The sequence below is a fragment of the Coptis chinensis genome, chromosome 4 (genome assembly GCF_015680905.1).
Source record: "Coptis chinensis isolate HL-2020 chromosome 4, ASM1568090v1, whole genome shotgun sequence".
NCBI lineage: Eukaryota > Viridiplantae > Streptophyta > Magnoliopsida > Ranunculales > Ranunculaceae > Coptis > Coptis chinensis.
Window position 1 is genome coordinate 31,940,904 of NC_141459.1, and position 18,149 is coordinate 31,959,052.

The window sequence follows — 18,149 nt, forward strand, 5'->3', positions numbered from 1 at the left end:
TTTTTGTTTTTTTCCTTTGTTCAAAATACATCAGAAGATTTTCAAGTAACTTAGTTGTATAGCTGTAAGTTATTTTATATCTCAGTCATGAGAACTAAATTCTGCCGTTGAGGTCATTCAGCATGCTCAATTTTATATGCTTTTGATCTGCCCCGTTTTGTTACTGTAAATATAAATTGTTACTAGACTTATTAGTTTCTTGCATTTGGCTAGCACGGGGGTGTAGGATTCAGCCTTCATTTCGTTACTTGCTTCAACTTTAACCTTTCTTTGGATGATTTGGTGCAAGTCTACCTTTTCTTGATATCTCTTTTCTTTATTTTTTTTAAGTATTCATTTTCAAGATTTATATATATCTACGAAAGTATGTGCTAGCTTATTGAAATTTCTCTTTACAAGCTTACATATGTAACTGCATCTTTGGGGCACATTGCAGAAAAGAAGATGGGGATTATTTGGAGTGGATATTGGTGTTTTGGATCTCATAGAAATGGGAAGCCGAATTGGCCATTCGCTTTTAGTCCCACGAACATGTAGTGTCGAAACTTTGGGGCTTCCACCGGAAATTCAGCCCATCCGCCATCTTGTTGCATTACCCCTTCGCGCTCCTCCCTCTTCCCTCGCTTCATTCCTTCAAATGAACCCCTTACGCTACTCCGGTCCGCCAGGATTCTTATCCTTCACTTCTCTATCTGCAAATGTCTATTCCCCGGTCCCAATTCCATCTTTGCCATTGGGCCTTATGCGCACGAGACCCGGTTAGTTTCTCCACCTGTTTTCTCAACCTTCACCATGAACCATCACCTTCGCTCCCCTTTACTCCCCCCTCCGGAACCTTTGCATCGGACAACACCTTCGTCACCGGAGGTGCCATTTGCTCGCCTACTAACATCCTCATTTGGATGCAAGTTGCGAAATAGTGTAGCCGTCGAAATTTCCACCTTCTCACTATGAATTCCAAGTCCTATTATCGTATCCGGGAAGCCCGGTTGGCCACCTTATCACCCAATTCATTGATCTCTAATTCAGGCACTTCTTCTCCTTTCCGGATAATGAGTTCACTTCAGCGGACATCCTTTTCTCGAAGTTTCAGTCTTTGGAGAACCTCCTAAGCTCGGAGTATTGATGGGTTCTCTACACGCAATGATGGGGCCACATCAAGGTTCTCGGTTCCATAACACCGGATCTCGTGACACCACCTTCCGGAGACAATTTCCATCCGGAGAATCAGATTTTGGAGGTTGCATCACTTGCAAACTCGCACAATGGGTCCCAAAATGATGACATTGTCATTGGTCCGCAGTGGTATCGTTTGAGTTAAGCGCAAAAGTGGGTACCAACCGTATGGGAATGGATCATCCGGCATCGAAGAGAATCTACGGCAGAGCCTTTATTAGATAGAACAATAGCGAGAGCTACAACTGAAAGAGATTGCCATTCCAATGGAGCAGAGAACTCAATCGACTGTCATGAGAATCTTTTAATAAGATTGTTTTGTATTACAGGAAGCTAAAAAACCAAAACTGTCAATACTATCGAAAGACTGTACTATCATAGATGTGGATGAGTACAAGGCAGCTAATGACTTGCCTTTGCCGATGTTCACAAAACTCACAGAAGTTGAGATTGTATGTACTATCTATGTTGTTGATTAACTAAGACAGCTCTGTGAAACGGGTTTTAAAAATTTTAACTGATGATCTTACACCTTCTTGGGATTATTGTAGGAGGAGGTTGAAATGGAGGACGTATCGCCAGATCCTATTATTGATATAGACAGCTGTGATTCGAATAATCCACTTGCCGTTGTTGAATACATTAAAGACATTTACTCCTATTATAGGAAAACTGAGGTACACTAACTTTAGTCCTGTTTTGTTTCAATAAGCTATTTAGCCGTTTTAACGTTCATCAGAAAAAAATTCCATATTCAAAGTAAATTTCTATAAGAACCTAGCGTTATGTGACCTTAGATAGAAACTATATAGGGATCGATGGGAAATAATATATGGTCACAAACTTTACTATTCACTTAAATTTTGTTTAGAAAAAGATTTGTTTGTCTTCTCAAATACAAAAGCCCCTTTGAAGAATTGTTTTGTTGGTTGAGTTAAATTGATTTTAATAGTCCTTGGGTACTCTATGAGTCTGATATGTTTTGGAATTTTTTTAAGGAAGGAAATTACATATCTTCCGATGGGTTTTCGATCATTGAAGGCGACTCATGCACTCTGCCTTGGCTCTGTTGCTCTTGGTTCCCTGATTGTACCATTTGTCCACTTAATATTAATTACGTGTCTTTAATTACCATAAATACATATAGTCCTTTCACATTCCGTCTCCCTCTCAATCTCCGTCTCTCTCTCTCTCACTTTCTTTTGCCAACAGTAAAAATAACAAAATGAAAAAAAATCATATTTTCTCCGGAGACAACAAGATATGCACCACTGTACAACTGGACTGCTTATGAAGAAGCTTTAAGAGAAAATCCTGTTTTAGCTAAAATGATGATAAGTGGCGTAGTCTACTCTCTGGGAGATTGGATTGCGCAGGTAACTCTTTGACGTTCATCAGAAAAAAATTCCATATTCAAAGTAAATTTCTATAAGAACCTAGCTTTATTTGACCTTAGATAGAAACTATATAGGGATTGATGGGAAATAATATATGGTCGCAAACTTTACTATTCACTCAAATTTTGTTTAGAAAAAGATTTGTTTGTCTTCTCAAATACAAAAGCCCCTTTGAAGAATTGTTTTGTTGGTTGAGTTAAATTGATTTTAATAGTCCTTGGGTACTCTATGAGTCTGATATGTTTTGGAATTTTTTTTTAAAGAAGGAAATTACATATCTTCCAGTGGTTTCGTCATTGAAGCAGCTCATGCACTACAGCCTTGGCTCTGTTGCTCTTGGTTCCCTGATTGTACCATTTGTCCACTTAATATTAATTACGTGTCTTTAATTACCATAAATACATATAGTCCTTTCACATTCCGTCTCCCTCTCAATCTCCGTCTCTCTCTCTCTCACTTTCTTTTGCCAACAGTAAAAATAACAAAATGAAAAAAAATCATATTTTCTCCGGAGACAACAACATATGTACCACTGTACAACTGGACTGCTTATAAAGAAACTTTAAGAGAAAATCCTGTTTTAGCTAAAATGATGATAAGTGGCATAGTCTACTCTCTGGGAGATTGGATTGCGCAGGCAACTCTTTGAGGCTCTCTGATACATTTAGTTTCTATTTCCATAGTTTTCTTCTCATATTCTGTTGATTTGTAGTGCGTTGAAGGAAAACCTCTTTTTGATTTTGATCGGACACGCATATTCAGATCAGGCCTCGTTGGGTTCTCTCTTCATGGATCTCTTTCTCATTATTATTACCAATTCTGTGAGGTGATTATTATCTTTTGATCTTTTGTAAAAGTCGTTAATTATACCTTAATTTTATCTTATTAATTAAAATTGAGTGGAAGCCTGACACAGGTTTTGTTGCTTTGCAAGCTCTATTCCCCTTCCAGGATTGGTGGGTTGTTCCTATCAAAGTTGCCTTTGACCAAACCGCACGGGCAAAGACTTTGGAACATCATCTACTTTGTGGTTACGGGGTTGTTGCGTTTGAATCGCCGACCCAAAGATCTCAAGTGAACTAAAGGCCACATTTTTGCCAATGCTTACTTTGTAATGATATTTACGTGGTTTCGTTTTCTTCATCTCCTCATTCATTTGTTTTCGCAAACTTTTTAACTATATGTAGCCTGTGTTGTCCGAATTACAACCTATAAACTCTTATCTCTCTCTTTTTATTTCCTTCTCTCTCCTTTTTTTTTCATTATATACCTCCTAAGCGCTTCTACTTCTCTAACCGCTCCCATCTTCTCTAACCGTTCTTCTATCCCCATGACCTCCTTCCATGTCCCATGTCCAGAACCGCCCACTGTCTCCCCGAGATCGTGGTCTTGGCTCTTGTGCTCCGACTCTTTCTTTCCCCTATTCAACATCTCCCTCAAGTCATACTAACTCCGCCGACCTTCTCGCATTTCGAGATTCTGCGGCCTTCATATTATTCGCGGACTATACCCTGTGCTCATTTGTCTTCTTCTGTTATGGTGCCCCAGCCCAGAACACACCAGTTGTCTTAGTAGTCATTTATTAGGCTGATACAGATGCCCCCTCTCGGTCCTCGGACCCTTAGTTCGGGGTCCGAGATACTTTCTGCCAAATGAAGCCGCGGAGCTCGGGTACATGTCCTGGAGCTCATAACCAAACAAGGGGAGGGGGTCCGGTTAGTCAGTGTTGGGTCCTTTCCTTATGGCCACGTGTTCCCATGGCTTTGATTTGAGAGCTCTATACCCCTCGCGTGCCTCGCACACTTCTAGTAGTTATGATGGCATGCAGAACCTGTCGCCTCGTTCTTAGCCCCTCCACGTGTCACCCCCTGCTGGCCCCTCCTTCTGATTCTTTGGTTTTTGCACTTTGGAAATTACCTTTGTACCCCTGCCACTTCGAAACTCGTTCAAACCCTTCCTTTTCTCTCTCACTCCCTTTTGCTTCTTTCTCACTTAATCCTTTCAACTCCCTCTCTCTCTGTTCTTCATTTTGGAATCGCCTGGCTTTCCTATCTTCCTTCTTCCTCACGGTGAATCTCTACTGCCTTCGCTCCTGGTTTGACTCTTGCCAATCTCTTTGCTCGCTGCTGCCTCGTAAACGAGGTTCTTTTCTTCTTTCTTTTATCTCTCGAACTTTTATTATACTATTGGTTTGGTTGTTCTCCTACTTGCGTAGTTTAGACCTTTCATCTTTTCCACTCCACGACTAGTATAATTTGCATCATGTCGGCTTCTGAGTCGGCAAGCACCTCCGCCGCCAGATCCACCAGATCTAGTTCTCCCTCCTCCAGATCCAGTAGCCCTATTGTTGAGAGATCTGAGTCTGCAGCCTCAGATTTGGACTCCCCAACCGCTATCCCTTCCACATCTGGGAGATCGTTCAAACTCCCTCTGCCCCCTTCATATTACCGCCGACCCAACTTGGCTGCGGTCAAGGTGACTTATGATATCCCAGACGATGTGACTTTAGAACATGTGCTCAGGGTTACTCACTTCCCTCACTTGGTCAAACCTCGGCCAGGAGCTCTTGTCGCTACCGTAGGGCAAATCGTGGCCGGCCTTCGGTTTCCTTTGTCCTTATTAGACGTAGAAGTTTGCAACCATTTCAATATCCCACCGTCTCAGGGTATTGGCAACTTCTGGCGTGTTATGTACGCCGCCAACTTCTATAACAAAACCAACTCCCCCAACATCCAACTCCGCGACATGATCGCTCACTATTACATAAAGAAGAGTACCAAATTCGGTAGTATAGGCTACCAATCCTTCTGTAGCCGTCCGCGAAAGAAGTCCTTTGTTCTCAACATCACTTCTTCTGACAAAGTGTGGCACCACTATCCGCTGTATGTGCCTCGGAGCTTCCTGTCCGCTGACCTTCCTACTGAAGTATCTCTGAGACATTTACATTTTCTCTCGAGTGGTAACTATAGACCGCCCGCCTATGTTTTCTTTTTACATATTCCCATCGCTCATCCCAATGTTCTTTGCATGGGCACAGGTTGGAGACCAGACTCACACTCCCAACTATATTTCGGTGTCAATTCTGCCATCTTCCAGAATCTCCGCGACCTGGGAAGTGATCAGTGCGACGTCCTAGGCATCGATCCGGAGAAAGGCACTCCTCTTCTTCTGGACCCGTCTCTCAAGGACTTCGGCAAGTACCAAGGCCCCTTCTACCGTCTGCCTCCTCCCAAGGAAAGGTTGCCCAAGGCTTCCGCCCCCCCAAGCCCAAGAGGAGGGGATATACCAAGAAGATTTCTCATTCCAAAGCTGCTGCCAAAAGGGCTACGGCCACTCAACAATCTCAACGCCCCTCTGAAACCTTTCCAAGTAGCACCCACAGTGCCCCGGCCCCTTACTCTTCCCTCGCTGATTGGGAGGACGATTTTCAAGCTGCTGGTTCTACTCTCCCCAACGCCCCAGATATGGATGCCACCAAGTTAAAACTGTGGGACAGTGACGAAGAAGAGGGCGAATCTGATTCTGCGGCCAAGAGCCCGCCAGCCAAGAGATGCAGAACGATGGGAACCTCCTCTACCCCCTCTTCTCCCGCACCAATATTGCCGCGGCCCGCGGCTTCTACTCGTCGTCCAGGCAAGGAAACTGCCCCAGTCACTCCTGAGGTCTAGCGCCTTGATTTCAAAGCTAGGGATCGGGCGGTCACCACCCGCGACTCAGCTCTGGATAATGCTACGGTCGCTGCCACCCTGTTCTTCAGCCCCCATCTTCCTCGTGACCAAGCCTATGGTGACTCTGGAACCTTCGCTGCCCACCGCGCTGCCATCTACACCGGCTGGGAGAAGGTATGTCTTAGTCCCCTATTACCTTGGTATCTTTTGTGGATAAGATACTTAACATCTCCTTTGTGTACAGCTGAGCCTGGATGCAGGCTACGTGATCCGCGGTCTGACCAGAACCCTGGAGGCGGTGAAACAGGAGATTCATGGGCCCGAAGGCTGGAAAGCACGATATGAGCGTCTGGAGAAAGACCGCGATAATGCACGCCTCGCCGCTCTTAAATCCCACAAGCTTCAACAGACCGCAGAGGAGGCATTCAATCAGCAATTGTCTGAGCTGCGGGCCAAGATGGAGGGCGAGAAGACAGCCCACGAGGCGGCGGCCCAAGTGCAGCTGGAGCAATCGGTAAGGGTTACATCCGATCGTTTCCGTGTTTTGGCTGAAAAGAAGATAGCCAGAGAGTTGCAACGTCGGCTCGACGATCTCACTGCTGTTGGGAGACTCCTCCCCTCACCCTATTCAGCCCCTGTTCCTGTGGTTGGACCTTCAACGGCCTCTTCGCCGCCCCCTGCGGGTGATCTCAACACTGGCTCCGTGGCAGACGACGCGGTTGTGGTAATATCCGAAGGTTCTCCTCACAAAGACATGGCTGGGAATCCCACTTCACAAGACGCTGCTGCTAAACATTAAACTGGAGATTGTTTCTTTGTGTTTACTTAGCCATGGCCATATTTTGTTCTCAATCATTTTGTATGTCTACTTTATGTCCCGTATTTCTGGGTGATCCCAGTGGGCTCACACTTATGTTTGCTATTTTAACCATCCAGTTCGCGGTAGTTTCTTCTTTTTATTTCGTGGCACAATGTTTGAACCATACTATACAACCATTTTCACCCCTCGCTGGAATTGCCCTAACTTAAACTCTCGTTACATGAAGATCCTTGGGGGCAGCTCAGTTTGCCCCCATGTTGGATACGGACCTCGTTGTCCGCGAAGGGCTCCGCCCCCCCGCTATCTCAGATGGGCTCCTGATTGAGGGCAACTTAATTTGCCCCCAAGTCAGATTTGGACCTCTTTGTCCGCGAAGGGCTCCGCACCCCCGCTATCTCAGATGGGCTCCTGATTGAGGGCAACTCAATTTTCCCCCAAGTCAGATTTGGACCTCTTTGTCCGCGAAGGGTTCCCCACCCCCGCTATCTCTGTCCAGCCGTGAAACTGTCTGAAGGCAACTCAGTTTGCCCCCCAGTTAGAGTGGGACCTCATCGTCCATGGTCAATTTCTCTGCACCCTTGCAATTAACAACGCAGCAAACAAATAGGCAAAATGGTACTCTATTCATTGATAAATTTTATAATCTAAACATCATCATAAAATGTCGCTACATCACTAGAGGCCGCTGCCTTGCCATTGATTCCCACATATTACATATTGTCACTCATGGAAACTTTTTAACATTCTGATGTTCCAAGGCCTCGCGATATCCTTTCCCCGAGGGTGTATGCGGCCGATATGTTTCCTGGCTCCCTTTTTCGCCCGCGATTATAGGGTCCCTCCCAGTTAGGCCCTAACTTTCCGTCCACCTCCTTTCTAGTTGACGGTGTCACTCTCCTCAAGACGTGATCCCCCACCTGAAACTGTCACGACCTCACTCTCTTGTCATATTGTCTTTGCAATCTTCTATGATATTCCTCCAATCGGATGCGGTCTGTGTCTCTCCTCTCCTCAGTGAGATTCAAATCCGCGGTCAATACCATATCATTGATCCCCTCCTCCACCGCTCTTGTTCGGGTTGTGGCCGCCACCATCTCTACTGGAATCACTGCTTCTACCCCATACGCCATGGCAAACGGTGACTCATGAGTGGATGTTCGCGGTGTAGTTCGATATGCCCACAGCACATGATTTAACTCGTCCGCCCATGAACCCTTTTTATCCTCCAGTTTTTTCTTCAGATTATCCATGATTGTCTTGTTGGAGGATTTTGCTTGCCCATTCCCTTCTGGGTTATAAGGAGCCGCGAATCCTTGTTTTACTTTGAATGCCTGGAGGAAATCTCGCACCTTCCCACTTGTAAACTGAGTCCCATTATTGGCAATTATGGTGTGCGGCAACCCGAACCGGCATATTATATTTTCCCACAGGAATTTCTTCACCTGTTCCTCCTTGATCTGCTGGAGTGCCACACCCTCTACCCACTTGGTAAAATAATTAGTCGCTGCTAGCATATACCTTCGTTTACCACTGGCCATCGGTAGCGGTCCTACAATATCCAGTGCCCACATTGCGAATGGACAAGGACTATACACCTTGTGCAAAGGCTCAGCGGGTGCATGTATCAGTGGCGCAAATCTCTGGCATTTCTCGCACCTTTTAGCATACTCGGTTGCTTCTCTCTTCATGTGTGGCCAGAAATACCCCTGGGACAACACCCGATGCGCCGTCGTTCTTCTTGCCGAATGGCTCCCACAGTCCCCCTCATGAACTTCTTCCAAGATCTCTTTCGCCTTCCGCGAAGCTAAACATCTCAACAACGGTCCGCTGACGTTCCGTCTGTACAAGTCTCCTTCCATTAAAATGTATCTTTGGGATACCTACTCCATTCTCCTTCTCTCTCGTCTATCCTCGATCTCTATCCCCAATAAGAAATTTTTTATGGGCTCTATCCACCCTGGCTCTTCCTTCATGGTCACTCCTACCTCGGCATTCTCGGAGGTACTTGGCTTGCTTAACACCCTGACCTCAATTGATTTGCCCTCGGACCCAGGAAGCACCGCGGCTACATATGCCAATGCGTCAGCATGTCTATTTTCACCGTGTCCTAAATGAGCGAATCGGATCTTGCCAAACTCACTCGCTTTCCTCTGTAGTACCTCCAGGTACTTTGCCATCCTAGGGCATCGGGCAGCGAATTCTCCATTCATCTGACAAATTACCAAGTTGGAATCGGAATACACTGTCAGCTCTTTCACCCCCAGATCCGTGGCTAAATCTAACCCAGCTATCACCGCTTCATACTCTAATTCATTGTTTGAAGCCGCGAAACCCAACTTCATCGATAATTCAAGGCGATTATTCTCTGGGGTGACTACCACCACTCCAATCCCATTTCCTGTGTCCATCGCGGACCCATCTGTGAATACCCTCCATCCATTTCTCATGTCCCATGGGTCTAACAAATCCTGACTGACCTCTCCCTCCCGTTCCATGATCATATTGTCCCCCCCCAAGTTGGGTCTTTGGTGGGGAACTCTGCCATAGCTTGTGCTTTTTCCGCTGTCCAGATTTGGAATTCAATGTCATATGCACTCAACAGCATGGCCCATTTCAGCATTCTCCCTAATTTGTCAGCCTTTAACGCCTGTTTGAGAGGCAAGTTGGTCACCACGACCACAGAATGAGCATCGAAGTACGGCTTCAATTTTAATGCGGAAAACACCAAGGCCAATGCAAACTTCTCAATCTTGCTGTACCTAGTTTCTGCGTCTAACATTGTTTTGCTCTGGAAATACACCGGCCTCTCTGCCTTGTCCACCACCCTTATTAACACAGAACTAATAGCATATTCTGACACCCCCAAATACAAATACAACTTTTCCCCTTGCCCTGGTCGCGACAAAATAGGAGCCTTTCCCAAATAAATCTTCAACTCTTGGAAAGCTTGTTCCCATGCCTCGGTCCACTAAAAGTCAGTTGTTTTTCTTAAGAGTAGGTACAACGGTCTACACTTGTCTGACAACTTGGAAATGAAATGGTTGAGGGCCGCAATTCTTCCCGCAAGCATCTGAACCTCCTTCACGTTTTGGGGTGATTGCATTTCCACCAACGCTCTAATCTGGTCTGGGTTAGCTTCTATTCCGCGGTATGTGACAATATATCCCAAAAACTTTCCAGATGTCACCCCAAATGTGCACTTCTCAGGGTTCAACCTCAGCTTATATTTTCACAATATTGCAAAGGTTTCTTTCAATCCCTCCAGATGTACCTCCTCAGTCATGCTCTTCTCTACCATATCATCTATGTATATTTCCATACTCCTCCTGATTTTGCATTCAAACATCTTATCCCCTACCCTTTGAAAAGTTGCCCCTGCATTCTTTAGTCCGAAAGGCATTCTGGTGTAACAATACACTCCTCCCTCTACTATGAACGTTGTCTTCACCTGGCCGGTCTGGGCCGAACATTACCACCTGGTTATACCCCATGGAGGCGTCCATGAATGAAAAAAATTTGAACTCGGCCGTTCGGTCCACCAATTCATCTATCCGCGGCATAGGTAACAATCCTTCGGGCACTCCTGGTTGACATCAGTGAAATCAACACACATTCTTACCTTCCCATTTTTCTTAGGTACTGCGACGATGTTCGAGAGCCATTCGGTAAACTGACACTCGCGGATGATTCCTGCGGCTTTCAACCTTTGCACTTCCTCTCTTATCCCTTCTGCATACTGCGATCTTATTCCTCTCATTTTTTGCCGGACGGGTTTGGCCTCTTCTCTCATGTGCAACTTGTGACACGCAAACTCGGGATCCAATCCAATCAAATCCTCAATCGACCACGCAAAAACATCGCTGCCCTCTGTTAACAAAGCAACTAACTTTGCCTTCCAACTCTCTAGCCACTCGGCCCCAACAGACACCAGTTTCTCTTCTTCCCCCTCACCCAGATTCACGGTCGCAGTCTCGTCCAAGGTCTTTCCTCCCACGGACCCGTCTCCCTTAGCCATCGCGGTCTATAGTTGCTATGCTGGGGACTCACCCTCCCCCTCCACTTCCTTCTCTGGTGCGCGGATCAATTCTCTAACCACCACCTGGTGAATGTTTTGAGTTGCGACCTGGTCCCCTCTTATTTCATATGTTCCCCCATTAGTCGGAAAGAGGATCACCTGGTAGTATGTGGATGGAATCGCTTTCATTTCGTGGATCCATCTTCTCCCCAAGATCGCATTGTACTGTGAGGCGGCGTCCACTATCATGAAACGAGTGAATACCGTCACCGGTCCCACCGTTACAGGTAACAGTAATTCCCCCATGGGCTTGGTTCTGCTGCCATTAAATCCAAACAAATTTGTTCTTGGGGGCTTCATCTGCCTCTGTTCGATGCACATTTCCTCCATCGCGCCCCTAAACAGCAAATCTACTAAACTCCCACAATCTATCAAAACCCTCTTCACCATATAATTACCCACTGCTACCGTAATCACCAATGCATCTTCGTGAGGCGCGGTTACTGCTTCCAGATCCTTCGGGGTGAACTCTATCCTTCCGTCTCCTAGGGCGGTCCCTGGTACCGGTCGCGGAACACACGAAACCTCATTTATTTGCTGTAAGCTGGCAGTCCTTCGTACCTTGTCCCTGTGTGCATTCCTCCCCATTGTCTCCCTACTAAATATGACATTGATTGTTCCTAATATTCTGGCCGCGGCTGGTGCTCTATCCACTGGGTGTATCTCCTTGATAAATTCCCTTAATAATCCTTTCTCTAACATTCTCTCGATCAACCATCGCAGTGCGAAACACTCATTTGTAGTATGATTTCTGACCTGGTGGTAAGCACAAAACGGCTTATCTTCTAACTCCCTGGGTATGTTTCGCGGACCTTCGTAATGTTGCATCCCTTTAATCAATGGCAAGATTTCATCTAATGGTTTGTTCAACGGTGTGGACTCCACGTAGCGATATGGTTTTCGTTCGCGGACCTCCCTCCTAACTTGATCTCTGCCTCTCTCCGATTTGCGTGCCGCCTCCCTATAGGCTCCCCCTTCTCTTATCGCAGCCTTCCCTTTGTCCTTCTGGTCCTCCTGTTCTACACTCTGTATTGACTTCTCTGACTTCCTTGGCTCCTTAGCATTTCTCTGCAACATATCCTCATAGCGGATGTACTTCTCCACTTTCGGATACAACGCATGCAACGTTGTAACCTCAATTTTGGATACAGATTCGTGGACTCTGGTTCCTGGCTTCAGTCCATGCTAGAAAGCAATGACTGCGGTGTGCTCGTCCAGACTTTCCACCCTTAGGGTCTCCTCCTTGAATCTACACAAGAACTCCCTAAGTGTCTCGCCGGACTTCTGTTTGACGTTAAATGGATCCGCAATATCCACTACCCTCCTTTTCTGATGGATAAAATGGTCTACAAATGCTTGCTCCAACTCCTCGAACTTGGTTATACTCCGCGATGCCAACCTATAATACCAGTCTGACGCTCCACCCTTCAAGCTGGTGGGAAACATCATGCATCGGAGCCCATCATATTTAATCTCTTGCCACAACGGCATCTGTTACCTGAAATGGTGCAAGTGGTTTGCAAGATCCCCCTTCCCGTCGTATCTCTCGAATCTTGGTTGCGCGAACCGCTTGGGCACCTCGGCGTTCCAGAGTGCATCGGCCAGCGGATTCTGATTGAGTCCAGCCACCACCTTCTTCACCACCACTTGACTTTCCCTCTCCGCCACCCGATTCATTTCTCTGTCTTTCTCGATCATCGCTTGGACCATCTCCATGGTAATGCCTTCCCCCATATCGCCTCTTGGTTTATGACGCACTTCCTCATGCTGGCCTTCCACTTCACTATTCTCCGGCTCCCTTATCTCCTCCTCCCCCTGTGTGGATTCCCTTTCTTTTCTCATACTGTCATTCTCATTTCTCAACCTCCCTATCTCCTCCTGTAACAGCCTGGTTGCCTCCCCCGTAACCTCGTGAACTTCCTCTTCCAACTCTTCCATCTCCTCCATTTCCACACTCCTGGTTTCGTCATCAGCCCCCACAGTCCTCACTTTTTTGGGTCTCCCTCTTGCTTTCTTCGCTATGGTTGCCATCTTATACCCTCTTCTTAACAATCACTTGATCATATGCCTTCCTCTCGTTCCCCACAGACGGCGCCAAATGTGTTGTCCAGAATTACAACCTATAAACTCTTATCTCTCTCTCTTTTTCTTTCCTTCTCTCTCCTTTTTTCATTATATACCTCCTAACTGCCCTACTTCTCTAACCGCTCCCATCTTCTCTAACCGTTCTTCTATCCCCATGACCTCCTTCCATGTCCCACGTCCAGGAACCGTCCACCTGTCTCCCCAGAGATCGTGTCTTGGCTACTGTGCTCCAGCTCTTTCTTTCCCTATTCAACATCTCCCTCAAGTCATACTAACTCCGCCGACCTTCACGCATTTCGAGATTCCGCGGCCTTCATATTATCCGCAGACTATACCCTGTGCTCATTCGTCTTCTTCCGTTATGGTGCCCCAGCCCAGAACACACCAGTCGTCTTAGTAGTCATTTATTAGGCTAATACATAGCCTAAGGTCACCCGTTACTTAAAAACAGTGTTTTTTCTTTTCTTTTGAAATCCTTTTCTTTATGGATAATATTGTAATGTTTGTATTAGTTTCTCTTTGTGTGGAATGATTTGAAACTAAAAAGTGAAAGCCCAAGATGTGGAATGATTTGTTCTTGAACTATGTTGGTCTATCATTTTATATGACAGTGTGAACACTCTTCTTCTAATTGTCGGAACCAAGAAGAGGAGTTTAAATCCCTCGGCGCCCCGACCGATTTAAAATGATTTTGTTTTTTGGACTTTGTCAATCCTCCTCTACTGGTAAATAATTCCAGATATGGTTAAAATGTTAAATAAGTAACTCAGTTTATGTCGTACTAAAGCATGGTTAAGAACCAAACTTACCAGTTCAGAGATATTTGATGATTAGTTTTATGTGTAATGGCATCGGTATAAGGGGGAACATATTTTCTTTAGTAAATGCAATGCCTTTTTGGTGTTAAGTTGTTTGCTGCTAACTTCGTTTTGTGGACTTTGAGTGATAACTTAAGTTGAATAGTACTTTTAAGGTTTTACGGTAACATAATCAATACCTAAACTTTTAAGTTGAACAGTACTTTTAGAATGTTCATATGAGTATTATTTACTATGAGTACTAATTTTACAAAGATTAACTCTTATTGTTGTACTTTTGTAGTCATGTGTTGTCTGTCTAGAAGCAATGGTCTTAAGCAAAGAACAACTAGCATATGCATAAAAAAAGATTGAGCGAAAATGAAAGTTGCAGCAAAAAAGGCATGTGGATGCTATGAGTCCTCACTTTTCGAATATGCACAAACAGACAAGGCAAAGAATAGGTAGTACACAAGTTCACATCTATTCCCATACAAATGTTCATATGAATGGTACAAGTACAACAAGGACCACTTCGACTTCTATTCACGATGATCAACTTCTATGTAATAAAATAGCAGCAAGTAAGCATAATTGTTTTTTTGATATATATAATCAATCAATTTTTTGTTATTATTTCAACCTTGATATTTAATTATGGTTTTGCTCTCTTTATATACTTTTGCTATCTTCAATGCAGGTGCAGTCTAAAGCCACCAGTTTACTCTAACGGCTCATTTTAAGGTGTACTAATGCCTGTGTGGTATCCGTGTTTTGTGGAGATACCTTAAGTTGGAACAAGAGCTTTTTAAGGACTATTCTTCTGTATTTCTTTCATTTCGTTATTTCACACCAATAGACACTCGCTATTTTTTTAACATGTATAGAAGATATAGTGTAAAACATTGGTGGGCTCTTTCAGAAGGTTTAAATAAAGCGTAAAACGTGTTTGGACTATACAACATATCTTTCAACCCCTACCTATAGCATCTCTGTTACCACTAAAGGATCTATGCTCATCTATCCTTCTTCACATGTAGTCTAGAAATTTTGAGCGGTGCATCGTACCTTCAGTGATCCTAATTCTTACAGGCATGCTTGTTGAATAGCCAAATGATTGTAAACTTGGAATAAAAACAACAATTTATATATCAGTTGCAAGGCTCTTAGTGCTTTTTCTATTTGGGATTGGTGCTATTGCTTTGGCAAGTAAAATAGTTAACATATTGGATTGTGGCGATCAAATATATAATTTTGTGCTTCTACCGCAGAACACAACTCCAAGTGCCATATTACTTGTTGGGAGCATTTGCCAGCTTGAAGCAGTATGCAGTTCATGCGGCTTCTTCCCTTCTCTTTTGGCCAGTATATCTTTGTCATTTTTTCTCTTACCCATGTAAATCACCATTTTCTTTAATTTGCTACCATGTATTTGAGATATACAAGGAATATTTTCTTTAAATATTCAAATTTTTGGTTATGTCTACATTCTCCATCACGTACATGTCATCATGTCAACAAATGTTGTGAAATACCAAAGCCAACGTCCTCAGTCAAATAGAAACAATTACTCAAAACCACCTCACCAGTTCACGACTTCACGCTCAACGAGCGTGCCCAAAAAGCTTTTAATTTATTGTCTAACATGCAGTCAAGCGAAAAAAAAAGACTATATGAGTAACTCCATATTAAATACTATGCCATTGTAACTCTATTTTGGATGATTGATTAACAAACCAAATGACTCAACTTTTGGAGGGTATGTCCCATTCTTCCAATTCAATACCTACGGTTGCATATTACCTATTTATCTAAGATTTGGATATTGGTTTCAGTGCATAACATTACATAGATGCTTTTGATGCACTAACCTTTTATCTTTGTCATTTGCAACGTGCACTTGCTAGGATGAGCGGCTCAAAGTACATGTGATTTGGAGCTATACTTAGAAGTTTATTGTTTACGTATGTCTGGAAATCAAATAGGCATGGAGTTCCATTCAATTCAAATTTTAAACGGATGCCAGTGTGTCTGTTCAGGCATAATGTCAATTGTAAGTGTGCTCACCCTAATTATGTTTACACTCATCCTTACGTTTTGTTTGACATCGCGTGCATAGCACGTGCATCTTGCTAGTGATGATAATGGCTAAATTATGGTGATAAGAGCATTTTTAGAAGAGTAACCAATAAAATACTAAAATTTTGAACCAAACCAGACACCAAACAAAAAAAAACAACCAACTTCAGGAGAAACATCAAATATTCGACATCAAATGACGTGGTTTTAGATAAATTGCGTCATATAGCTCATGCAGCTTTCTCAAAACCGCACTACTGAAGCCCATCTTAAAAGCCCAAGCCCACGCGGTTTTCCAAAAACCGCGCGATGTGTCACCACATCAACTTTTTCTTTATTTTCTTTTCCAATCTCTCGTGCGGTTTTTACAAAACCGCGTGATTGAAACCCCTTGTTTAGCCCAAACTCATGCGGTGTTAGAAAAAACATGAGAGATATTTGATACAGTACCAAAGCTTGAACCAAATTTTGGCTGATTTGGTGTTTAATGCTAGGATAGTATCTCACCTAAAGATGCTCTAAAGACACTCAGTTTCATTGCAACAGTGTTACAACTTTGGATGAAAGGTATGTATATATATGCTTAAGTACCCACTGTACGTCATATAAAGCTTTTACATACTAGACTTCTAATGTAGTATGCAATTGAAAAGGAGGATAATATTATTAAAAAAATAATTTTTTTTTTAAAGTTTTGTTTTACATATTACCCTGCAAGTTTGTAATCATGTATAAGCATTAAAGCTATGTTAAAAAATTGTGATAATTCATGGGTTCATATTAAAGTTCATTGTGTAAGGACATTTACATCGTACGTCATTGATAATTCAATACTATATGCTTCTATGTTCGTATTACAGGTTCGCAACTTAGAATGAGAGAAGTTTAGTTGGTAAAACCTTTGGGTGATGATACCAGAGGTCTAGAGTTTGAACCCCACTACACACAATTGAGTTATTGATCTCTTTAAAAGTAGACTTGCCCACACATTTTTGCTGGTGCCGACTAGCAAAGTCGGTAAAACCTTTGGGTGATGATACCAGAGGTTTGGGGTTCGAACCCCACTAGCATCAGAGTTACTGATCTCATTTAAAACAGGCTTACAAAATATATATATAAAAATAAAAAAAAAATACTACCTCAGAATTAACTTCCATGATGAGCTAGGAAATCAATTCATTCTATTTCAGTTAGGAATTTATTTATGTTTTCAGCTAAAGAAGAATTAAAGAAGAATGGAAAATATTATGTATTCAATTTTTTATCAAGTTTTATTCTACTTTATTTTAGCAGCTACCAAGTGTTTGAAATTGTTTGTTCTTTGGTTTATAAAATATACCCTTACAATGACCTAATGATTCATTCTTAAAATTTTATAACATTACAAATTCCACAGAATTTGAAATACTATAGCTTATATGAGGTCGAACGTATTCTTATAAGGCACGAGCATTAGTTGAAGATTTTCAATCAGTGAACACTTCTTTCACTCAAGAAAAAAAAAATATTTCAGCCTTTTAATCCTTTGATCTCTATTTTTTTTTTTTTTTTATATATATTAGTTATCCATCTTAATTTTTTTATGAAGGAGAAAGAAAAGATATTTTTCTCAAATATCCCTCGCAAATAGATAGTTCATTTCAGGCGCAACGCGCGTGCCAATTTGCTAGTGTTAATAAATAGCGCATACATGAATATTTTTTATTTAGAGAAGAATATAGCCAAATTTAGTGAGCATTATGTTATCAATTCCAATTTATAATATTTTGTTCAATTGAATTTATTGCATTTTTCAAATTCAAAATGGTAGTGGAACTAATCAATTAGCTAGGTTTAAAACATGGGGTTGGTAATCTAAAACCCGATGCAGACCCGAGTAGGGTTTGGGTTGAAATAATTTAAGAACCCAATCCGTTCAAGTTTCACCCTAATTTGGGTGGACTTGGGGAGAAATTATTATTGGATTTTTGCCCTAAAGCCATAATGGGGTTGGGGGTTGCTAATTTTTTCACAGTTTTTTAAACTTACGTCCCCACCAGCTTATTGAATTAG

The 18,149-nt window shown here is 43.1% G+C and overlaps 1 protein-coding gene across 1 annotated transcript; it reads right to left on the bottom strand.

Moving 5' to 3' along the window:
* Positions 1-11,091: 11,091 nt before the first annotated feature.
* On the bottom strand, positions 11,092-12,213 carry LOC147503217 (uncharacterized). Its single transcript, XM_086604742.1, has one exon. The coding sequence runs from the start codon at positions 12,211-12,213 to the stop codon at positions 11,092-11,094; it is 1,122 nt and encodes a 373-aa protein (XP_086460868.1).
* Positions 12,214-18,149: the final 5,936 nt, after the last annotated feature.